The 25,884-nt window shown below is 39.6% G+C and overlaps 1 protein-coding gene across 3 annotated transcripts in view; it reads right to left on the reverse strand.

Annotated features, from left to right (window-relative positions):
* LOC104689424 (SAM domain-containing protein SAMSN-1) overlaps positions 1 to 25,884 on the reverse strand; it is an 82,562-nt gene that overhangs the window by 32,189 nt on the left and 24,489 nt on the right. For 2 of the 3 annotated variants that reach the window (XM_010399531.4, XM_019285968.3), the window contains 3 exons: positions 23,428 to 23,496; positions 19,755 to 19,878; positions 18,231 to 18,607 (listed from right to left, as the gene is read on the reverse strand). In XM_010399531.4, the coding sequence (XP_010397833.1) occupies positions 18,231 to 18,607; positions 19,755 to 19,878; positions 23,428 to 23,496 (570 nt within the window). Of the gene's footprint in view, positions 1 to 1,482; positions 1,883 to 18,230; positions 18,608 to 19,754; positions 19,879 to 23,427; positions 23,497 to 25,884 lie in introns of those variants that run through there. The other variant, XM_010399532.4, reaches the window with a different exon arrangement.

A 25,884-nucleotide genomic window follows, 5' to 3' on the forward strand; every position in this document is an offset into this window, starting at 1 on the left:
AATGGTACTGTGCCCTGTGAGCATGAGGAGGTACCAACTGTTGCTGGCACAGAGCAGGGGCAGCCAGGATGTGATCTACAGAGGTCACTTGTGAAATCCTGTAACTTGTCCAAGAGGTGAGGTCCTGTGTCCCATCTTACCCGACTCAGCATTAAGCAACTTGAGTATTTACGTTGCTTCCCTGGGACAACTTTCGAAACATGCTACAACAAACCAAGATTCCTATTCTATGCAACGTGGGGCTGTCTTCTCCCCTGCCCTGACTGTGAGCAGCACATTCAGAAAAGGTGTTCTCCTCAGGGAAATTTTACACAGTTCTGTGCAGAAGTGAGCCTTTAAAAATAAAAATCAGACTGTTGTTAAGGAATGCCTTATTCTGGAAGAAGAGAGTGGCCAAAACTGGCTTTTGAAGATATTCTACAGACAGGGAAACAAAGCCCATCCACAGAGTCTTTTGTGCTCATTTCTTGTTTAATCAATAATGTAATCAGATATTAATTATAATTCTTCCCTTCCATTAAAACACAGTATAATGGTTGAGCAGAAAAAAATGCATGCCAAACCAACCAGTGCAATGCTTAAAAAAATATTAAAATGTGGGGGAAAATGGATTCAAAATCACTTCAAATCCATGAAAAAAGCCTTTAATTTTAACTGTTAATGAGTCATAGTCTAAAAGTGCAAGCACAATCCACAAAAGCCAATGCTGTGTAAAACCAGAAGGCATCCTTGCTGAAACAGTGTCTGCAGTAATCTCTTAGGACACAGAAGTCACTAAGGGAGGCGTATTCCCAAACAGTGAGAAGGTGGATCTGTAAATTGGGAGACACTGAGCTGTTGAGAGCAGAGAGATACTAAAAGGCTTTTCTAATCTCTTTGTTAAATTTTCAGCGCAGATAAATTGAGGCAGAAATGGAGACTGAAGTGCTCAGGTCGAGCAGTAGCCGTTGCACTGCAGCTTTACAATACTCTACAACACTTGTACAATGCAATGCACAGAGGTCATTTTGCACTCAGTCCAGGGACTGAAAATAAATTTCAAGCACTGGACACATCCTTATGCGTCTTGCAAAACTCTCACTTCCTTTCTTACAATTCCAGATTGTGGAAAGTGTCCAGTGTAGCACATAATCAATTTGTTAGAGTATTTCTTTCAGGCTGATATTTTAATAATTCCCAAAGAAATTAAGATGACGAACACTGATTGCCAAGTACCCTCTTCTCCTGTGGTTATGGTGAAGAGGGTACAGCACCAGAATTCTTTAGCACAGCTACAGCAGTTTCACAATGATGATTCCTTGAATTTAATCTTTATTATTATAAAGTGAGTATATACAAACAGATTCCTGAGATTATAGTGCTGAGGTACTTGCAAGCACATCAGGAAATCCTGAAGCTAGGATTTAAGAGGAAAGCCTCATACTAAAAATTGTTAAGAATTCTTGTTATTATTAACTGATGACAAAAATGAGACATTCTTACCTTTGGCTTTTGACTTTTCTCCTTATCAGACACATTAGATGGTTTTCTCTTCAGCATGTTTAACTCCCGTTAATCCACTGGATGTGCAACTGCTATGAATTTGCAACCAAACTAAGTGCAAGGGAGGGCAGTCCGGACGTGTACTTTGGTTATGCAGTTCCTTATTCTATCAGGATGTGACTTCACACGGCTGCCCTGTTGCATGGGGGAGTAAACTGAATTCTTCCTTTGGGGAGGGGGTGAGGAGGGAGGGGAGGAAGTGACGGGGGTAAGAAAGACAGAGGTGCACCAAGAAGATAAGCTGAAAATTAGGGCAGGCGTCAAAGTGAGAAATGCTTTAAAACTTATCTGCTGCTGGGTCACCATCAGGCCTCAGTAAGACTTTGGACAACCTCAAGAAAATCATCCTCTTTTCCTCTCTCAACTTTTCCCTCTCAGCCTTATGGCACTAAGTGGACCTTTATTTCCGCCCGTTCTGGGACGTTTGTGTGAAGAAGGTGTTGATATTCAGAGAACCAAGAGATAATATTGGTATCAGATGTGAGCTGCCCTGTGGGTGTAACTGGCCCCTAACTCCTCCATTCCTCTTGGCTTTCCAGCAATGCAATAAAAGCAATGAGATTAAAGGTTGCTGTTTGGTAGAGAAGGGAATTAGCTAAAGCCATCTTTTGCATGGTGGAATAATTTTTTTGCCATTCATCACAGAACTTGGACTCCCTGAAACAGCACTTTTCAGTCCTCCATTTTCCTTGATTTGCTGACAAAGTCACAGGGAGAAAAGGCAAGTCTTACAGAGACTTTAAACAAAGAGGCAGAGGGAAATGGCAGACGTCCTCTACAAGCTCTTGAAAAACAGCCCAAAAGCTAAAAGAAAGTAGAGCTATTAAAATAGCTTGAATTCCTGCTTCATTTTGCTTGAAATTTTTTATCTTAGAGAAACGAACAACAGTCTTGAGCATCCTAAGTATAACTTATTTGCTGTAAATCATAGGTCACACACCCTGAAACTATGAAATATTCCCAACTTTATGCTGAGTGATGGAGGCAAATTCTCAGTTTCAAACCCCAAACTTTCATGCTCCTCTCAGAGCTTCAATTAAATCTTAATTTATGATTACTACAAATGGAAAAGAAATATATTTCTTAGTAAGTTACAAGAAAAAGGTTCAGGAGTAACTGTCAAGAAAAAAACTTTGGTAATTTTTTTTTTCAAAATTTTGATATTTTTTCAATTTTTTTTTCCAAGCAAGTGTATTCTAAGCAGCCTTTACTGACAATCTTGGCATAAATAAAATCTCTTTTAAAAATACTCCTCTTCCTCCCCTACCATATGAATACTCCAAGGCAAGAAAAGACATGCTCATCAGATGAATTCCCATTTTGCTTTGCTATTTGGACTTCTCTTTAAATGTTTAAGAGAAGTTTTGGATAGTTTCTTGGATTCTGATGGATGGGCAACTGGATGGACTGAGACTGAATGATAAAGGAATAATTGTTATGTACTAATGGTATTATGAGATTTTCTTTTCCAGGCTAAGAAGAGGCTTGATAAGAAGAGGAGAAGGAACAAGGGTTAAGGTACTGAAATTCTGTCAAATATAACCCAAAACTCTCTAGGCTAGTGGGTTGCAGTGGAGTTTGTTTTGAATCTCAACCCAGGATGCTTCTCTTCACATATTAATCAGGACAAAACTAATTTAAACTAAAGCTGATTGTGGGGGTTTTATTATTGAAAATAGCATATCCATCAGAGTTCCTTATAATTGATATTATTAATAATAATTAATTAATAATAACGGTGAACTCAGAGATTTTTTTCCTGTATTTGGAAACACCACCTGAAACATCAGTGTAAGTTTCTAAGCAGAAGGAGGCTTTACCGTGGATATTTAATCCGCCTTGGTAGTTCAGTAGGGCCATAAGTTGTTACAAAAGCTGTATGTATGTTTAATAGTAATTAAACTTGATTATTATCTACATCGATTTACATTGCAGTATATTGGTTTTCTTTTTAATCTGATCCAAACGTGAGGATTAAATCAGCCTCTGCTGATCATTAGACTGTGATTTCCTGTCTCAGGCCGCTGTTAAAATGTTCATGATTAATAAAATGGGAACTCATCTGAAGTGTAATATATGAGCTTCCTTTCCGTAGAATATTTATTGTTAAACAGGAAGAAAGAGGCTATTTCAAGAGATATAGTGCCCACCCATATCTATTTCCTTTTCTCATTCACATATCAGAAAAATTATAGCAGCTTGAAGGCTGACCTGATTATGTTCTTGCCCTTGGAAGGTTGACCCACCAGTTTTAAAAAGTAACAAAGTGAAGAAAATCAAACATATATAACATTAAGTTCATTTAATTTAGTTAACCATTACATTTCAAAAGGATGTCTTCTGAATTAAAAATTAATAAGCTTGGTGCTTATATCCTCTGTATTTAAAGCTAATTTTTCAAAGGGGAATGACTGCCTGTGTAAAATTAAAAAAAAAAAATTCTTATACTTAGTTTTCTGTTGGACATGACTGCATGTAACTTATTCCATTTCCTTGCTGGACTTTGATCCAAATTCCAGTGAAATCAATAGAAGTTTTTCAGGTGAATTTTATGGGGCTTGGAGTGACTCCTCTATCCTGAAACAACCAGGCAATGTCACTCTTTTATATGGAAAGTCTTATGGGTAAAAAGGCTATCCACTTAAAAATAATTAAGATGACCCCATGAGAATGATTTCCATTGTCATTATATTTATAAAAGGCAACATGCCTTATAGCTCATTATTACCATTACTCAGTTTTAATGAATGGACCGTGATGAATGGTCCTGGATGTTCAAGTGCTTTATGTGCCTCCCTCCCACATGGTATCATATTCCCTCAGGGGCTCCATCCAGTTACCTTCTGAGAGGAGAGATCACTTCTAGACTAAACTACAAGAGTAAATTTGTCCTTTCAATATTTGATTACTTTGATAAAACTAGAAAGTAGGGTGTGAAGTAGATTGACGGGTTTAGCACACTGGCCACCTGTCAAAAAGCAAATGAAAGGAGACTTTCTCTGTTTTAGCAGCTCGTTTTTCTTTGTCCGTCAGACAAATCTGGTCCAAGTTTAACTGGAGACTCAAAGATACCTCGGGGCTCTACATTGCTTTCCCTAATGCTAAGCAAGCCCAGAGTGTCTTAGTCTGTTTATTTTAATTAAAAGAAGACATATTTTGAACAAGAAAGGAATCCTGCCTTCAGCCTGTGATTTTATGGCCATGGCTCTCCCTGTGCCATCTAACTCACTTAGATATTGCAGAAATCTCAGAATAGCAAGTGAAGCTGAGTGAATAATTTGCAGTGAATAATTTACTCAACAAATTTAATCTTTATTTCCTCAAGGAATGTTCGTGAGCAGAACACAATTTCCTCAAATGTATTAATTATGGGCCAGAATTTAGCTAGATACTTCCCTCTCCTGGTCTGATTTGAGCCAGCCACAGTTACATACAGTCTCTGTTAATCCTCAGCAGAGCTCTCTCCATGAACTACCACAGAAAAGACTCTTCAGAAACTAAAAAGAAAAAGTGTGGAAAAGTGAAGTTAAGCCCTCCTTCCCCTGACAACATCCCGTGAAAGAAGACAGAGGCTGCAGGCCGGGCTGTGTTTGTAACTATTTAAACAACACACTCTAATTTTAATGCCAAAGATCAAGGTTGTGATTTTCCACTGGGATGCTGGGGAATGGAACTGGAGACCCTTAAAGTCCCACACTCTTTAGGATCTTTAAGACTCCAACACCCTCTACAAACTCATCATCCAGAACTTTGCATTGAAAATTGGTCCAAAATACTTAGGGACGTCACGCAACAAGGTGTGTATGATTGCCTATTGAACAGGCTCCCCTGCGCCTTTCTCATCAGGAATAGAAAATGGAGAAGTTACAGAAACTCAGTCTTAGAGAGACAGGATATGATTAAAGAATATTTTAATCTTACAGTTTCGATTTGTGGCTGTGTTGAGCCTATATCAAGAAGACTCCTATCCCATACAAAGTATAATATTTATAAAACCTGGCTATGCAGCGAAGTGAATAACTAACATCTGAATTGTGCTTCAAAACCTTAATTTTTGCTAATTAATTTATATTGGGTGGATTTTTAATGACATAAATAAAATGAAAAGGCATAAGGCACCACAAAGAGTGGGAGTCTAAGCTTGTTTAAGGAGCCGTCAGGGTGCTGAGCAGCAGGAAACCCTCATCATGCTTGGTCCCAGGAAATGTGATTTTGGTCTCTCAGACTCTTGGGCTTTGTTCTTTTCCTGAAAAAATGTTACTATGATTCTTCTTTCTTTTATGCTAATCCTTTGCCTGTAAGGTCAATGGAGTCATGAAGAATTATGGCAGGGACAGGCTATGGAACACCACTACCAGAGCTTTAAAAGGTGTCTGGTCCAAAAAAGTGGTTGCTACTCTGTGAGTAAGAAAAAGTGTCTCATTGCCAGGCCCTCAGACTGTGTCCTTGGCATGTTCCCAACACCACCTGGCCTAAAGGGAAATTGAAGTACCAGGAACTTACCTCAAGCTTTGATCTCAACACATTCTCTTGCATTAGCAGTAGATGAACAGATCAGTCATAACTACACTATGTCAGGTTAGCACTAACACTAATAAAAATCTATACCACTGTGACATAAGGATTCTCAAGGAGATTGGCTTTCACCTATTGAACAAATCCCTTTCTTATTAGCTTGCAGAGTGAGAGCCAAAGTTGTGTCTATATCTTCTAGGTATTCCTGTTGAGAAAACTCGGAGTCAGCAAGGTTGGTGGTGTCTTGTAAAGCAGAAGCCACAGTCTTATCCAGCATCTGTGTAATAATTTCCTCCAGAAACGTGCGTCACTGGTGGTTTTGTGTGCAATTCCTGTATTCTGCAGGCAGAGTACACTTTACAGTCTGTGATGAACAGCAGAAAGCAACTGGCAGGATGCTGCTGCTGTGAGTTCAGACGTGCAGGGGAACAGCCACACTGTTTCTCAGAGTGAATGTTAAAATCAAAGGTACACTGCAGTGGTCATACCTAGAACATCTCAGTGGATTCCATTAGTGAACGCTGTGATTACTAAACAGCTACAAGGGCATTTTATCCCACGGAATTTGCAGGTTTGTATGACTTGCTTTATAGTCATCCAGCTGAAGCTCAGCCTCCCAGAAATGCATTTACAGATAAACAAGGACGGTTGCCTTGTACATCTATTAAAAAAGTTCAGATATGAGATTTTCAATAAAGGAAACTGATATAAAAATAAATTTAGGCTCTCTGTTTTAATCTCATACACAAAACATGACATGCTTCATTTGGTATCTAGAAGACCAGCTTAACACAGGAGCACTGACAGTGCAGCTGGGGATTTTTCAAGGTATGTACATGATGTCTGCCAGACTATCTCTGATTAGAATCAGGATCAACAGAAGTAAATTCTGATTAACTCTAATGCCAGCCTGCTATCAGTAAACTCTGCAGTTTGAACCATCTTTTACCAGTAAACATCTCCTACTGAATTCTTCTCTGGTGTCAGAGTGTCACATTGCTGAGCCATCACAGAGTTAGGATTGCTGTGCAAAGGCTAACAGGAAAAGGAATAACACAGCACACTGCATATTCATTTACTTGCAGGGCTTGGATTTCATACTGATTCTAGAGGAAAATGTTGTCCTCCCTTTCTCCTTTAATATGGTTTAAAGTAGGTGAAAATCATAATTTGGAAGTCACAGAGAGGGACAAGATGTCTTTATTTTTAACTGGTTTTAAAAATCTGTTTCTACCCATCTAAATGATAGCCATCAGAAACACAAAGAGTCTTCATCATTGAGAAAAGGCAATCGTTTGCAACCTTAATCTTCCCTTCCCTCCTCTTCTCCCCACGTTCTGTACCAGACCTGTGGGCTTACTATAGCAAAACTTAATTCAGGTGCTAAAGTTAATGGCAATACCTTCAAAATATGGCAGGATGTGGATCAAACTAGCTCCATCTTCAGACCTGCCAAATCACACACACTGGGAATGAGACTTGAGAGGCTGATTTTCTCTCACTTCCAGGTCTGAACATCAGTGTAGGGTGGCCTGGCTCATGCTCTGTGCATGTCTGGCAGGTGCAGGAGGTTAACTGGATCCATCAGCCACTTGCTCCAGGGTATGGGTGAGGGAGGGTGGGCAAGCTGCAGCCATGCTGAGCTCCCTGATGAAGAAGAGGAGATGCTTTTCCTGCTGGATTTGGGCACCGAGGACTGGCAAGGTGATTGCTGCACTCTGTGCTGCTCATGGCTCTGTGCCCCTCTTACCTCACTCAGGATTCCATGGGATGCTTCAGGCTGTGGCTGAATGGTCCCAACTGACTAAGCTGCCCCAGGTCAGCTGAGCCTCACTAGCAGGGTGGGGGCTTGCTCTTAGCCCATCAACAAGATGAAGTGAAGCACAGTCACATAAGTTTATTTCATTAAGGGTTTAAGATAACATGCTTTATCTTGGGCTGTAGGCTAAAAGCACTCACAGGGACAGTCACGGTGCTCAGTATGTTTAAGGTAATTACTTATGTGTCAGTAACTTGTCTTTGGGGAGACAAGAGAATGGAAATGGAAGGCTGTCTCCAAAACTGTGCTCTGTAGAAAGAGATTAATGCTTTGCCTCTTCACAAATATCCCACTTTTCTTCCATATTCCTTCCACCAATCTTTACCTTTTTCCAATCTATTATCAAACTCCTTCCCCTCCCACTTCCCACAAAGTGTGAGCTTTTGACTCACACCTTGCATACCTCTTCTCTAGAGAATTTTTTTTACCATCTATTCTTATCTATATGATCCTTTTTTCTTCTGTCACATGTATTATTATGTGTGGTTTCTGTCTCCTTTGCCTTACTGCTGCCACAGAAAGCAGAGGCTGATGAAGAGGGAACAAACCTTTCCCCTCCAACAGCTCCATGGTCTGCTAAAAGTTCTACTGAGCTACAGACAGCAAACTGGAGAGGATCCTCAATCCAGGAGCAGCAAAACTCTGAAAGCTAGATTTAGGCCTCACAGTTTACAACAACTTTTGGGGTTTTTTTAATATATGTACAAACTGGTGGAGAGAAATATTAATATTATGCTGCTCTAGTTTGTGAGGGGAAAGTTCACAAGAATCTTTGAAATATCTTTGGGTTCAAACACCCCTAGAAGTGGAAAAAATAATACCTAAACCCCTAAAAAATCAGCACCCTTATGTACCATACACACCCAAACTCATTAGATGAGGAAAACAAACTTTCGAAGCCAAGGGAAGGCAGAATTATTGCAATCTGTGATACCTGATTCTCACCCCTAAGCATGTGTGTTTCATGGTGCAGTTTTTAATAAGACAGCTTTAACATTTACCACATTTTCTCTACTGAATGTCTGTCTAATTTAGTGCAAACAATGAACCTGAATGAAAGTGTCAGAGCCTGCAAATAAACTGTCTGAACTGCTGCCCTTCTGGGGCACAAGCTGGAATGTGTATCCTTGCTCGTGCAACAACCATCTGATGTGTACAAGAACACACTCTCCCCATTTTGCAAATGAAGCCTGAGGCAGACAATTGAAGTGATTTGTCTAATTTCACACAAGAGGTCTGTAGTAGTGCAGGGAATTGAATCTGCATTATCTACATCCTTAATCACTGGATCATGATTCATGGGTTTAAAGAAGCTGCGCTGTTATAAGGAACTTGAATAAGGATTTATTTTGTCATTCTAGTTCAGGGGAGCACTAAGAAATTGTGTTAAAAGTTATTTACTTTGCAATTGATCATTCACTGCATGTAATTCTGAGGGTGTCACCCTGTGGTTAGATGTGCAGATAATTTGAGCAAATATAGCTGCAAGCAAAATTTGGGGAGTTTGATTTCAAGTCTTTCAGACTGGAAAATCTGAATAATATCCTGCCATAATTTTTAGGGGAATTATGTCAAAGCCTAAAAGTGAAGAAGGAAATCTAGGTATTAAAACACTTACACAATCTAGAACTAAATATAGAAACCCTAAAGATAATCTGCAAAAGTTTCTGTCTCATGATCTTAAACTATCTGAACTCTTGATTTTCCTACTTCCCACACAGTTTGTCATCATTTCTTGTGCTGTGCCATCAAAGATAAGTTGTAAGTAGACGTGAACAAGAAGTTTCATGTCATTTAACCTAATTAATTTGGTCCTTTTGTGAAAATTATTCAGTCAGATTTCTTCGAATGGATTGGAGTGTAAGCACCTCCAGCATGAATTATGTTATGTTCGAGTTTCCAATTTGCTTTCCTTGTGTATTAGGGAAGGTGAACTTCTTCAATCAATTAAATTTCTACAGAAAAATGGTTCATAAATTTCATCACCATAGGTGAATTCCTTTCAAAATAAAAGAGAATACGCAGATACAAATCACTGTCCAGTTCTTGCTGAAAAGCCCTGGTGTTTGTCTTTCATATACCTGTCCATATACCTGAAAGTATTTAAATAGCAGAATTACAGGTGTGTCCACTCTGTGTTCATTGCTTCATTTCCAGTCTTATTTTTCAGGCCCTATTCTTGTTCATTTCACCCACAAGTGTTTTTCCAAAGTTGGACGAACACACAGTTTTCACATTAAATTTTCAGTTTCTAAAAACAGATTTGGAATTATGCAAGACATGCCCTGCTTTTGGAGAATGTCACAACAGAAGTGCTTCTTTTAAAGGACTTTGAAATACATTCATTACAGTAATGCTCCTGCCCTGGAAACCTTAGTACCTTTCTGGCACTGGAAATCCTCACTCTTCCATTTGTGCCATTGCCGAGCACTGATATTGTGTGACTTTCCCTTCACTTCTGTGTGAGGGAGATGAAAACAGAACTAATTTATTCTGATTTATGAAAGGCTTATTTCACAAATAGGCTTTAGGGAGCACTTTAAAGCATACAAAAGTGACTTACCAAAGAGAATAACAAGTTAATCTACACTCACAAAAGAAGCAAGCAAACATAACCAGGTTCTGAGCCAGCTCAGGACTTCCAGAAAATCGATGTCCCCAAAAGAAGAGCCATTTGAATCAGCTAAAGGAGAAGACAAGGAGTATCAGGCATTAGGGTATGCACTGCTAGCCACCACTTAGGTATTCTTGTAACTTAAAATCAGTAAGGATCCTTGAGTCATCTTCAGTCGTGGTTTCGTAACCAAAGCCTCAAAATCCTTGTCTAATTAACCACATGGATAGCAATTTAATTTCAGCTTCATCAGGGACTCTGAGGAAATCTGAAGCTAAGCTTGCTCATTCTCCTGAATGAAGATGAGCACACACAAAGGGTGCACTGGGTTCATGCAAGCACAGTGAAGATTAAACATTTTGGCTACAAATGGGAAGCTTGTCACCAACTCAACAAGCACAAGGTCTAGAAAATGTTTGGGCTCCAAAAGTGAATCTACGCAGAAGTAAAACTGAGTTTGTGTGAGGAGATAAATTGCACTTTAAAAGTTTTAAAAGTTGCCTGATGGCTTTATTGGTCAAAATGTCCCTGCCAGCATTAGCACAACACAGCATGAAAACACAGCCTCTATTAGCTGATTCATTCAGCAGGAGCACCGATCAAGCAGAGTAAAGTGTAATTTTTTTTTTGTTTTTTGCTTTGTATGGTGTGTGGGAAGAAATTATAGCCTTCAATAAATATATTTAAATTAAAAAAAACAAAACAAAACAAAAGCAAGAGTCCTTTATACTGGAGTGACAGCAGATCCACATAAGGATGATATTGCCACAGAGTAAGTGCATAAAGCAGCAGACAGGCAATGCAATCTATTTCCTTCAGTATGCGAAAGTGCATCATTTTGGCAATTCTAAAGCAGGCTAACAGGAAGTCATCCTTTCACCAGGCAGTTTGTTACCAACAACTTCACTTAGCGTAATTATATTTTGACTCTTAATCATGTTTCATGAAGCAGGTAGCATGCCTCTTTGTCTATTGAGAATTCATATGCCATTTACGAAGAATAAGTCTAAGAAATGCACAGTTTTCCCCGCAATTTCAACAATCATATTCCCCTTCATACTACATTCATGACAATAATCCAAAATCTTTCATTTCTCTCTCTAGCTGTAGCTCTGCAGGGCCTAGCAGCTATGTCAGAAGCAAACCCATGAAATCTGCTGAGGTGAATTGCAAAGTTCTTCTGAAGTTGTCTGTAATGATATTAAAAATATTGTGGTATTCTGAAATATCTTTTAGTGCAAATAAATTCACTTCATGATCATTCTGCCTCATGTATACTAGCAAGTACTAGCAATCCAAATTCACAGAACAGCCCAGAAGTTTGTGGCAGAAAAAGTTGGGGAAGCTTTTTGGTAGAGTTAGGTATACATGCCTCTAAGATAAATGGAAAACATGATAACATTCCCTATATAGCTATGAAAATTCTAGTAAGGTATTAAAAATAAAAAATAGGACAAGAGTTACCATAGTGAAGAATAACAGCATCAGATTTTTCACATTTTTTAAAACCTGCTTTAAGACTGCATGGTCAAAGTCACCACAGATGAGGACACAAAATGTTTCACTATGCAGGGAAATAGCAAAAATCACTGTAGGAAGCAGAATGGTAGTGGCAGATATTTGCTATCAGCACAGTGCAATGGTGCAGCTTTAGAGAGGCTGGACACCCTCCCAGGCTCCTCTTTTCCCAGCACAAAGCTTGAGACATGAAGCCTTGCACTTTAGGAGATGATTTTCTCTCACTTTTTGTATGTAACTGAAGCAAGCCCTATAATATTTACCAACTTGTTGCTCTAATTGTTTCTTGAATAAAGGTCCCTGTGACAGGAGACAAAGTAAAACTCTACGGACTCTGAAGCATTAAGAAAATGAGTGTTCTTAAGTTCACTAGCATTTGTGTCTTTTTGTCTGAGTCCATATTTTTCTTGGTATTTCCAGGAGAAGTAAACACTGAAAATTTAGTCGTGGCTCTTGGCTTTTCACTAGTTTAAAAAACAAAGCCATTCAAATGTCACCAGCACTTTACTACAACAGATTTGCATAAATATATCTTAATCCCTACCCACTCACAAATCTTAAAATTCAAAATAAGTTTTCACGAGGTTCTGGAACAGGGTTTGAAAAGGGAAAAAATGAGTGCCTTTTTAGCACTGTTCCTTTTTGTCTATCAGTTCTTGTATATCTGATGTCTGCAGTCTGGGGAGCAGGGGGATGTTTCTAGCTGTCTCTTTACCTTGCAAGAGAGGTGCTAAATACAGAGGGAGAAAGGCTGAGCTGGTGGACTGATGGGGAGAGAGCAAGGGTAACAGCTGAAATTAGCTAGAATATTATAAAAAGCAACAGGAAACCTGTCAGCAGCCTTGTAAATGAAGATATGGCAAGATGAAAGAGAAGCAGCTGGGGACAGTTTCATATCTTAGAAAACAAATCCTGTTTTCGTGTCATAGCCACAGCTTGTCACCTGAACGTGCATATCATGGTCTTGATTGTTCTTGTTTATTGCCTTTCAGGTGCCCTTTATCTCTTCCCTGGGCAAAAACTTTGGGCTTCAGCTTGGCTACAGCTGAGCAGGACTCTCTAACACCCGTAGAAAATAGATTTATACTTGGTGAGGATCTGGCTTCCTACCTTGTCACTGAAATAGGAACAAGAGCTATAGCTTTTAAAAGGACCACTTATTACTGACAGTGAAGCAGCCAGAGTGACCAGAGCAGCTGGAAATTGGTGTCTCAGAAAAGCAATTTGGGGATTTCCAGGCATTCTTTTTAGTGCTATATTTGTGCCAAATGAGGACTCAAAATGCAATTGAGAAAGCTCTTCTAAGGCACGTTGAGGTGTCTCAACAGAAAGACATTAGCTGAAGAAAGGAAAAACTGCAGAAAACAGTCAAATTGCTTAAGATAATTGAGCAGTCAGATAGTCCATTAAAGCCCACAGCATTCTGGTGCGCAGCAGAAACTTCTGGCTGAAGTGGAGCAGAAATCTTCCCACAGCAATTCTCTGGGCAGTGCAAATACAACTTTTGGCTTCGGAGCACATTTTGCTAGAGAAGAACACTCTGCCCTGTTTGTTCATTACTGGCTGTCAGTACCCTTCCTCCCCACTCCACTAATCCAGGGAGCAGCAATCAGTCACTGGTATCACAGATACCCAATGCCTGCATAAACCTCCAGGCAATATGCAGCACGTTTTGGAGAACCAAAAGGATAGGAGCAGCAGGGAGGGTGCAGAGGGCAGGGTAAGAGCAACCACAGCAAGGAAGCTAGGCTGTCATGGGGCAACCCAGAACCAGAACCTATTATGTATAATGTGTCAGAAAAAGTTGGGGTAAGAAAATGTCCAAAAGCAGGGTTGACAATTAGAGTGTTTCTGCAATGAAAAAAATTAGCGTCAAGCTAGACAGGTCTCCTATGGGTCAAAGGGAGATGCTGAGAAATAACTTGTCTGACTAGGAAGCAAGCCAGACCAGGAGGAAAGGGAAAAGCCACAATGTCACTGAAATGGAAGAGAACCATGGCCAGTAACAGCAGAGCAAACATAATCATGATAAGACCATAACACTTTCCTGAGAGGAAGATGGAGAAAATGAACACAGGCATTGGCATAAAGTCTTTTGCAGTTTTCCCCAACTTTTTGTTAATTCCACCACAATGTAATACATCCATTTCAGATAGAAACCAATCTTCTGAAGCCTTCTAATCTCCTCTTAACCTGAAAATGGGAGAGAAAATGTATCTTCCTCTGCAATATCTTTAGATTTTTTTCTTTCTTTCTCCTCGTCAAAATCCCAGGTCTTTTTAGTCCTGGGAAATGTCCCTTGTATTTCATTCTCGCTGAATGCCAAACACAGGTTACACCAGATAAATATTCTTATGGTATCAATGACTAAATCCTTCTTCTGTAAAACTTAACCATGATGTTAAGAGGTGTGAAGAAGAGAAACCCACTTCCAGTAACTCTCTGCTGATTTGTCTCCAATAGAGGATGTTGTCTCCTCTCTCTTTCCGGTAAAGGAAGCCTGCGTGATTCTACAAACACATCTTCCATATTTCACAGATATTGGGAGTGGATGGGTCAGCCAGTGATGTAGCATGTTAAAGTATTGAGGGAGAGGAGAAAGGGACTCATTTGCTTTTTTTCTCTTTGTCGTAGACTGTCCAGGATAGTCTGGGAACCCTTTTGTGAAGAGGGCCTCAGTTGTGACCTCACTGTGCTCCACTGTGCCTTTCAGGTCCATTCAAGCTTAGCAGGCTCCTGTCATTTACAGCCTTCTGACTGTAGATTTTTCCTGCCTTATGAGGTTGCAAAAGTCTCATGGGATTGCACAGATTGAGAATACTACTTTGTTAGGACAGTGAGGGTCTTAGCATACAAATGACAGATGGGCAGCTCTTAGTAAACACACAAAAAAAAGAGAAAACGTAGTCTGAGACAGACAGCTTAACTGTTTTCTGCAGGGCTAAGCCTGAGGAATAAAAAGAAGTATAAAAACCCAATAACCTTTCCTGTTGGGGTCAAGTGGTTGTTAAACTGGTGTCTGGACAATATTTTCTTCCATCCTCTGCCTGCTTTTCAGCTGATTCATAACATCACAAGCATCAGCCCAGATATCCCCAATGTACTTCGTGGTAATAGAAAAATATGCAGCATAGTAGTTACTTTATCCAAGCATACAAGAATATTTTCTTTATTTTTTTTTCTCCTCAAGTATCCTGTGTTTTTTAAAATACATACTTCCACTTTCTAAGGAAGAACTATTTATAAATTACATATCTCTGGAAAGAGTACCAGTAACAATAATTTCACATGGCAAGCTTGACACACCAAAAAAAACAGTGCTCTATGTTGCCCTTAGCAAAAGTTTGACCAACCACTAATTATATTTTTAAAAGCTGAATGATAAAAAAAAAAAAATCTATATATATTAAGACCTGTGGCTAAGTTAACTGCACAAAGAATCTAATGGTGGCACCATGGCATGATGGGTGAAATGTGAGTGGTCTGGAATATCCCTGTGCCAGAGGCAGTCCAGCTAATGCAGGTGGTTATTGAGTGCTTAACTGGGGGAGACTGAAGGAAGAGTAGCTGGAGGAGCCTGTTGTAGCTGAAGATGGATATGGATTTTTGAGTCTGTTCTCACAGTCCTTTCCTAGATGACCTCTGCCAGCCTTTTTATTGGTTTTGGTCACAAAAAATGGCAATATGAAGCACCACAAGGGAGGCTGTGTAAAGTGCTGAGGCTGAAGAAAGGAAAAGGAAGAAAGGAGTCAAGGGAAGAAGATGGAGGAAGGGAATTAGGATTACTCATATTTTGTCTCTCTAAACAGCAATCTGTCATGAAGAGATCCTTGTCTTTCCTTGTGATTACAGGAGAGCACTATTTAATTTACTATCTGCCATCCAAGCTTTAATAACGGCCGGGCTCGATCAGCTTTGCGTGCGTTACCGAGATGCGTCTGGATAATATTTGTCTAATCTAGATATTTGTCTGTCCCCCAATCCAGATTAGCAGCAGTTTTCTGATGGAAAACAGACTCTTGGATCTTTGTCTTGCATCTACCAGCTTAGCCTCAATTCAGGACATACCAACAAGCATTTTGGTAGCCCATCTCCAGCTATCTCCTCCACACCTTGCTGCAGCAGACACAGCAGAGGAGTTGCCAAGTCGAGAAAATGAAACCACACCTTCTTTCTCACAGGATAAGGAAGAGTAATATGGAATATATTGGTTTTACTCTAATAAGTAAAACACCAGAAAGATCATCTGCATCATCCCCTCTGTCTGATCCTCTCATAACAAAACCATCAGTGTCTGCTTTTTGATCCTTAAACAGCAAAACTGAAAATCCACTTTGAAAAAACTTTGTAATCTTCAATTGAGCCAGTTGGTAGAACGCAGATGCAAAGAATGAGATGTCTTGCCATTGGCTGTAATCTAAATCTAAAGACACTAATCCCACAGAGATACATTAAAGTCAGAGAGCCCATCAGGAAGGCAGATGGCAAAATAAACAATTCCAAAAAAAAAAAGCACTAAACCCCTTGCTGGCACCTAACAGTAACATGGGTAGGACAAATCTCACCAGGGTGGGGAATGTTAATAGCTGTTTGTGACAAAGTGAAATAGAATGATTCGAGTTGACACTTATGCTCCCATAAATCTGCCCAACACCTCTGTTACTGTTTTGACCTGGGACTTCAGCCTTTGCTTGGGATGCTGAAAGCTGCTTGCATTAAGGAGTCTGGCATGTGATGGAGCCCAGCATCCCTGACACAATTCACTTGCTGCAGAGACTCCTATTTCCTGGCAGGCAGGGGGACTCACCTGACAGACCACAGCCTTTGTTCACAGCTCCCAGCCCATTTCTGCCAACGCTCTGCCCCGCAGGTCTGTCTGCAGGTGCTCTCCCTGGGCATGTGCAGGGCTGAGGCTGTCCAGGGTTTCATTGCTGCATCTCCCTCAGCTTTTTTGAGGGGTAGTTTCCTTTCTTTCTTTTTCTAATTATCCATCAATCAAAGTTTTAGACTCTGTTTTCTATGTCAAATCCCAGGAAAATCTGCAGCTAGATAAATCCCGTGTTTCAGGTCCTGCCTGATATGTCAGCTACTGTGTCATTGAAAAGGAACTGAATTGCTGCCTCCAGGAATTCAGAACTATGGCTGCTACACAGACCCACATCTATTACCTTTCTAATGCTATATGGGCACACGTTGCAGAACACGCTGTTCTCAGCAGGACACTCTCTGATCTAAGGTTGTTCTTGCTCAGGCCCCCATTTGAACACTCAGCTGGCCGGTTTCAGCAGGTGTCTCACCACCTGTGGTTTAGGTGCACTTTCCTGGGAGCTGGTCTTATTTCACAGTGAGAGACAGCTCTGTCCCTGGAGCACTGTAGAGGGAACAGGCATAAAGGGAAAAGTGTCTACTTTTTACTGCTTCTCTGATGTATTTCACTCAACCAGTCACCCTCCATGTGCTCACCACTATGTGGAGTGCCAGAAGACCTGCTGTGCCCAGTGAGGAGAGGGAGAAAAGCCTTGTTTCAGTGTCTATATTTTATATATCTCACCAAAATAAGTTTCTCTTGATTTTGTTCTTCTAGTTTTAAATATCCCTTTAAAAAACTGTCAGCAATTCAAATACTCCAGGGAGCTATCCAGGAAGATAATTTCAAACCAAGATTAAACTCTGCTTCTTTGTTTCTGTCCTTAAAATCTTCTTGCTGCCACAGGTAATGGCAAAAATAGACTCCACCAGCTAAGCTAATCAAGAAGGCAGAAACAGATACCTCTGCAACCTCTGACAATTGCCTAAATAACTCTAGTGTCCTTTACTAGTATTGCAGTGACCTCTAGAAGCCTACTCTAAGTCCATTGGCTTCATTGTCCCTTACTGATTTATCCCAGACTTCCAGAAAGTTTCCTAAGCCTGAAAGGATGAGTACAGTACCGATGAAAAAACTGAAAAAACATGAGTGTGCTGATGAGAAACAGAATAGCCTAGAGCCCTCCATCTCTAAGCTGCTGATGTCTGCATGGTTAAAAATGGACTACCTAGGGCTATACGAACCCCTGGTGTTAGCCTGAACAATGCATTCACATCCATTTACCTGAAATCTAAATTTGGTTTATAGCATTTCATAACCACACAGAAGATGACAGCATCTCTTTAATGCTGAATCAGAGCAAAAAGTTTCCAATTTTTATGCATATCAGCACAAAAGAAACCACTTCCACTTACCCAGGAGTACTGTAGATCCATATCAGTTAGGGAATATGTAAGATGTGGCTGATGAGAAGAGCAAGTACAGTTTTCCCATTCTTCTATTTTTGAAATTAAGAAGTCACAAGGGCAGAGCTGGTTGTCAGGAAACGGCTTCCAGTCACTCCACAAGTGAAATTCTGTTTCGGAATGAATTGAAATAGTTCCTAAGTTATTAAGTCTGGAAGTGTATGAGCGGCCCAGAGACGCAGAAATAAAATCCGTCCTGGTCTCAGTCTCTTCTTTTCTCCTTGTGTTTTCTTTCCATGTCTTCTTGTCCTGAGGTTTTGTCAGCTTCATGCAAGAAGTTAGCACTTCTTCATCCTCTTCAGAGAGATAAGCATCTTCTAAGGTATCTTTAAAAATGCAAATTCTTGTTATAGTATGTTGCAATTCATAGAGAAAGTAGCACGCTTTTTAAAAAAAAATTCTTTACTTCACTCTATATAATGAAAAAGCCAAGGACTCTATTAAAAAAAGAAATTAAAAAACCAAAAAAGCTTCCACAAACAACCAACCCCCCAACAAACCCAAAAGCAAATAATTATGATAATTAGGGAGATGGAAAGGATTTTGTACTTGGTCAGGCATCTGAGCCAAAAGTGAGATTTATTCTCCGTTTGGTACATTCATCTTGTTCCCTCAAAAGTGTAGAAAATTTTATTAGTTCTGCCCATGAAAATTTGCTAACTGAATGTCATATTTCTGATAGTTGCAGAGAGTATGAGTTCAGCTGGAAAAGTTCTGTAAGTTTTTTGGACTATTGTCCCCCGCCCCTTGTATGTATGTTGTAGTCCCTATTCCCTCATGTATTTCAGCCCAAGCAGTGATTTGGCTAGAGCAGTAGTTCATCAGGTAGTTTAAACTCATTTTGCTAACACTGCTTTATAAATAATCATATAAACAAATGCATTGTACAACAAATGCACGCACTGTTAAAATAACATTGGCAAAACAAATTCAGAGGAAGAACTGTTGCACAGTCAGATCAGAGATCTATAGGAGACTCCAGAAAATCAGCTGAGGCCAGAATCAGTTCAGAATTCCTGGCTCTTATGGCCCTAGGCACTCAGGTATGATGACAGACGGACTCACTTGTCATACCTCAGACCTTCCTGCACTCGCAGATGTTACTGACTCATGGACTAGCGCTAGAAGTTATCTTCCCATTCGTGAATTTTGCCTTTCTGACCTGAAATGTGATGCAAAACTAGGAAACCCAAAGTGTCCCCAGCACGGAGACCCTGCTGTTATACAATTCTATTTATCTAGAACCTCCACTTGCGAGATGCACTGTTACAAAACTCCAGCTAGTGTGACAGGAAACAGGTTTTCACACTATGAGGAAGTCAGCGCTGGAGTGGTATCACGGTAACATCTCAGTTGGGGGTTGATAGTCGTGGGTGGTGAATGACAGACCAGGACAGGATTGTTTACAGTTATGTTCAATCCAGTGTCATTTGCCAAATGTTGGAAAGAATGCTGATGTGATGCTGTACTTACTGAGAGGGACCAGAATGTGCTTGACATCTTCCAAGCTCTGTGTACTTGTTTTCTTTGTTCGGACCAATTTCTGCAATCGTTTTAATGTTCCTCTGGACTCGGCTTTATTGTCTGGTTCTGTACCCTGACCCAAAAAAAACCCAAACCAAAAATAAAAACAAGAAAGACATAAAATTATTCAAACCCTACAAATGAAAACTAAGGGTAACATGGTGTTTATCTTGAGAATGACAAAGTATTGGATTCAAAGAACTGATCATTGACACAATGCTTTAAAAGTTAGGCTCTTCCTTGCTTTGGACTAATAGGTAAAAAAGGGAAAAAGGCAACTCACAAGAGACATCAAGCTTAGGCCAGTATTCATATTGCTGTTTACATATCACTTTTCTTGAATACCTGAGTATTACTGAATACTTAATTCCAGAATTGTTCCAGAAAACATTTTAATATATGCGTCCACTTACATTATCTAGAAGCATTTTAAGTGTGCACAGAAATCCCAGATGTGGAGAGTTACTGCATTTAAATGTGTATGGGAGCATGTTCTGAAGTACTGGTGTCTTTCTCCAAGACCTTATTTCATGTCCTGGATTAAATGACAATAATGTAAAGGCCAATTCAAATCTGCAATTGTACACACCAACAAAGTCCTACTGAGAAACTCCGGGTTTAGATACTACAGCCCCCTGGAGCAGGAACTTGGTGAACATGCAGCCATCTCACATACTTTACATACTTACGTTAAACAAGCTGCCTGAAAATCACTCCAGAAACACTAAAGTTTCCTTCTAACCTGACTCTGAACTTCTCTTTGAGCTTCAGAGATAAATTTCATACTCTGACAGCAAGTAAGTTCTATTCCATAGTCATATGCTCTGTTTCATATAGGGTATGTGCTTTTCATTGAAACGAAACAAAGAAAAGCAAAAGTAGAAATGAGGAGACCAAAATACACCAGTGGCTGCTTTTTGGAACAATACTGTCTGGCTTCCCTGCATATTCAGATGTTTGATTTCAAACCTTGAAAGGGTTTGTACCAAATGATTTGCACAACCACTTCATCTTGCTCCAGCTATAAATTGGCATGTAGGTTTAATAGCTTACAGACTCTACTATATCCTCCTCATTTAAGAACAATGCACTAACACAATATTGGAAATTATCTTGAACCAAGCAGCACCTAGTGAAATAAACATATACCCACATGCCTAAAATTACACCCAAAAAAATCTGAAACTATTTTATTCTTTCTGGCACTGTTATGATAAAATACTCTTAGTTGCATAAAAACTTAGTAGTAGTAGTAGTAATAGTAATCTGTGTCTAGATACACCTTTCAGGGTTTCCTTCATGGGTGATATAAATCACATTGATGCTGATGGAGCCTGTGCTGACATCTTTCCTTAAGGATAGGACCTTAGGGGTCCTCCTTCTTTAATCACAGTAATGCAGAAGTTCCCATAGTGGATGGCATTTGGGTTTAGACTCCCTCCTTCTCGGCAGCATGTTACATTCCTCGTAATCTGCAGTGTCCTGGAAACTGGGAACCAACTGCAGGGACAGAGCAGGAAGCCAGAGAGTTGACACCTTTTCATGTGTCCAGTGTCTCTTGTAAGTCGTGGCTCAATTCTTGTCTTAGTTTTGCAGTGAATTTCACACCTGTAAGCTGCACTTCACTCTCAAAGTGCCACAAACTGAACTCGTCACAGATGAAATTAAAACAAAAGACACTTTCCAATTTCAGCTGATGAGCTCCAGCTTCTGGTTGGTGTCCAACAGAGAGGATGTGAACACAGGTAGACCTCCCATAAAACACAGTGTGGACATCAGCTTAGCAGCACCGACTGTTCTGTTGTGCTTTTGCTGTCCTTCATCTGTGTGTAGATTTCTTTCCTCTTCCAAATGCAAGATAGCAGGAGTACATTTTTACTTTAGCTAACGAGAGAAGCTGAGGTGCAATTTTTCAGTCTCTCATTGTGAGATGTCTTTGCAAAATAAATCACAGTGGTTTAAAATGCTAATATTGCTCTCATATTAGATCTCTTGTAGCAATAATAATTTGTTCACTTATAAGTAACGACACGAAAGCAACATGATGACTTTGATTTATGATCTGGGATTTCCATCATGGAGACATCAAGATAAATGGAAGATAATCTATTCAGATAATTTCATTAATGGCAAACTCTAATCCTCTTTTCCTTAAAAGCACTCATTTCATAGAGGCTATTGTTAGGGAAAAGTCATAAGTGCTTAAATAATAAATGCAGTAACCCCCTTTCATGGAGAAAAGAGTTCATGCAGTATCAGCTGGTGGTGAGACAGCTTTTAAATTTACAGTATTTTATTTTGGCTTACCTAAGCATTCAAATACAGAATTTTATCTGCCTAACCAAACATTCTTTGCTGTAGAAACCAGACAATCAGGTGAACTGTGCTTTTCCTCAATCTATAAGCAAAGCTATCTATAAGAAAAGTATTCCCACATGAACAAGAACCAAGAATATTATTGATTTCCCTACTTAATGGGTTTTAGTGATGAAAAATCATGTCACATCACAAATCAAAATGAATTGTGTAAAAAAATAAATCACAGGCTGCCCTTTAGTTGCAAATAATTTGCATGAAGTGTGCAGGAATACTTAAGCACAAAAATATACATTTGAAAAATGCACTTCTAAAATGCATTACAGAAGAAAGACCTAAATTGTGTCTGATAAACTGTTTCCAGTTTATCCGAAGGTATTTTAAATACCTTAGAAATCTTAGCACAGTGAGATGTTATGAGGATTAACCTGGTGACAGAAATGCAGCAATTTGGGAGCTAAGTGTAAAACACTGCTGGTCAGATTCCAGGAATCTCAGTCCTGTTGAGTACTCTCTTTCCTGGGTGTAACTGCATTAATTTCAATAAAACTACTTGCACAGCATGTCACTTCTCAGCATAAAGAATTTAGTCATGGCACAGTCTAATCTCTGTGATTTTTCTTCAACGGCTTTGCCTTTCCCAAAGAAGTGCAATGATTTAATCATGACTACAAATGCACTTAAATTCAGAGTACAGTGTAATACTGAGAAGACAAAAATTAGTGTGTGTTTACTGTGTCCACAGTGCTAATTGTTATGGTATCATAAAAATATTTGGAAAGTTTCAGTAATAACCTGGCTGCACATAATGAATATTAAAATAGTATATGATGATAGACAACTTTTTGCTCTGTTTAAAAGAGTTCTGTAAAATGCACTGAATTTGGATAAATCTTTTGTTAAAAAATGTCAGTAAAGCCATGGTCAACCAGTGTCTATACAAACTTCTTTCATGTGCTCCTGCCCATATATATCTGACCTTTAAATATTCCCATGATGCTGGTCTGGTACTCTATCTAGTTTAAAATGAGTGCAGAGTCAGACTAAGCAGCCTAGGATTATAGGCATATTCTGTCCTGGGAACCACAGCAATAACACAATATTCTATAAATGATAAAGAAATATCATGATTAGTAGCAGAGCAATAAAAGGTATTCTACAGAAGTCAAAGTTATATCATGATTAATAACATGGATATGAAAAAAGATCTTTCAGCTTTTGGAGAAGGAACATATAGCACAGGAAAAACCAGCCTGTTGTTCTCACTGCTGGTGAAAAAAAATGAACAATTCTCATGGCAACTCACCATTTCACTGTTACCAGGCACACCTGGATTGTGAACTCGTGGTGGAATCCATTGCTCATAGTTTATCACCTAGACAGTAAGAAAAGTAAAATAAAAAAACCAAATCAAAACAAAAACCTTACATGAGATAAATAATCACAATTAGTATCATGTAATTAAATATAGATGAGAGCTCAGCCATTTTTCAACCCGGTACTGTGTGGATATGAAAGTAAAAGACTGACATACACCAGCTGATACCCACTGAAATCGTTTTGGTATTGAGCTCTCTTGATTTCCTCAGTTTTCTGGGACTCAGTAACGTCTTGGAGACGTTACAGTCAAAAATGGTACCATGGCAGAGCTGTGCATTATAGTATGGGATCCTTGGATCTCATCCTAGATCTTGGCTTTCCTTGCTCAATAAGCAGGAAAGCCAGAGAAGACTTCCCTCAGCAGCAACCCCCAGCTGAGGAGCATCACTGATGCAGTTCTGAAAAGGCTCTTGCTTAGTTAACCTCATTTTTCCTGGGATGTTGAGCACCAGGGGTGTGAATTTGAACTGGGTTAACAATGTGGAGAAAATGGGATGATCCTCAGAACTAAGACAAGATTATTCACACTCTCATCTCCTGCCCATAAGCCATTTGTTGGTCACAGCATCCTCAAGAGAGGAACACAATGGGAATACACCTTCCCTGGGGCACTGCTGCTAGTGGGCAAGCCTGAGAGTGCCTACAGCTTATCAGGAAAGTAATGAACACTGGCCTGTTTTCTTCATGAATATGAATGACACGTTGAAGGCTGAATGCAACCTAAGAATTTACGTGAGAAATGAGGCATGAAACATTTCTGAAAATGTATTAGCCCAAAGACTGCATTACTTGATATTTTATGTCCTTCCCAATATGCTACAAAGGCTTCGAGCCATCAAGAGAGCCCTGCTAGACATGAGTAAATAAGAATAAAGGTATGAAAAATAAATGCAGAAAGTAAAGGTACTTTTTATGGTAAGGTACAATTATTGCAGTGATGCTCATGCTATATCCCTCAACCTGTACTTCTGTTTCAAGCCCCATTTTCCAGCACTTACAGAATGAATAGAATGAATGAATGTCAATTTAGGAAATGGAGAAGGATTAAAGCTTTTGTGAAGCACTCAGGGAAACTTATTTTCTTTCCCTTTTTTTTTTCCTTCAACAAGAGAAAAAAATCTAAGGTGTTCATCTGTGCTATTTACTCGTGCTTGTGAATTTGCCTTTTCCATGGCCCACAGAACCACATACTCCCACAGACCAGCTGAGGCAGGAATGCTGAGGATTGTCTAATGCAACCCCCTGCTCAGAACTGGTCACCAGAGCAAGTTGCATGGGTCTACCTCCTGACAGGAGTGTCTCCAAAGATGAACTTCTCTAGAAAGCTTCACCAGTGTCTGACCTCCCCTTATGCTAGAAAAGTGCTTTCTTTATGTTAAGTGAAATGTCCTGTGTCTCAGTTTGTGCCCATTGCTCCATCACATTCCTGCGAGTAGCCGCCTGTAATTCTCTGGACTTTCTGGGATAGCTCAGTGGTGTGACCTATCCCACCCAGTTCTGTGATCCTGAGGCTGCAGTTGTGCAGCTGCATGCAGACTTCGAATTCCTCCTGTCTGTTCCCCATGCTGTGTGCATCAAAAGGTCACTTATTTGTGCTGATTTTGCAGAAAAAGCTTTCCCCACAATGCTGTTCTCTCAGCATTTCCTTGTTTGTGTGCATAATATAGTGCAGCAAATGAATACAGCTTTAATCAGACTATTTTGGAAGCTTAAAGGAGAATTATATCAATGGTACCTTGATGATAATGAAGGCAAGAGGTAACAATCACTAAAATTCAAAATAACGTCATTAAACTTGAAATTTTTATAAAAGCAAGTGCAATAGGTCTTAAATTGATACCAAAGTTTGGAGGGATCTAAGGCCCTGTAGTCCATCATTCATGAACCCCAAAAAAGCATCTTCAAATACTTTGAGAAATCAAAAATAGAACTTTGCTTCTAAAATGAGGCAAGTGGTTCATGGGGAAAAGTTTTAAGGGATTTTATGGGAACTCATACTTAAAGCAAACATAGGCCTTATTCCCTTTTTCCCTCCAGAGTCTGTCATGTCTGAGGAATGACCTCCAGGATCTTTACCAGGAGCCAGTCCAAAAGCTGCCATGGTAGGATATGGGCAAAGCCAGAGATCCCTCACACTAAGGGAAGAACTATTGTAGGAAATTAAAGAATAAACTTTCTCCACAATACTTAGAAAATGGGAGGAAGAAATCAGAGAAAGAGAATGAGAGATGTAAAAGAAAAAGAGCTCTTTTCTCCTTTCCTTTCTCCTCAGCTACTCTTTTGGCATCTGGGAGAAGAGATAATCATGGGAGCAAACTAACAGTGTAGGGACAGATAAAACCCCGAGGGAAAGCAGGAGAAACCTGGGACACACTGACTTTCA

Source organism: Corvus cornix, chromosome 1 (genome assembly GCF_000738735.6).
Source record: "Corvus cornix cornix isolate S_Up_H32 chromosome 1, ASM73873v5, whole genome shotgun sequence".
Lineage (NCBI taxonomy): Eukaryota > Metazoa > Chordata > Aves > Passeriformes > Corvidae > Corvus > Corvus cornix.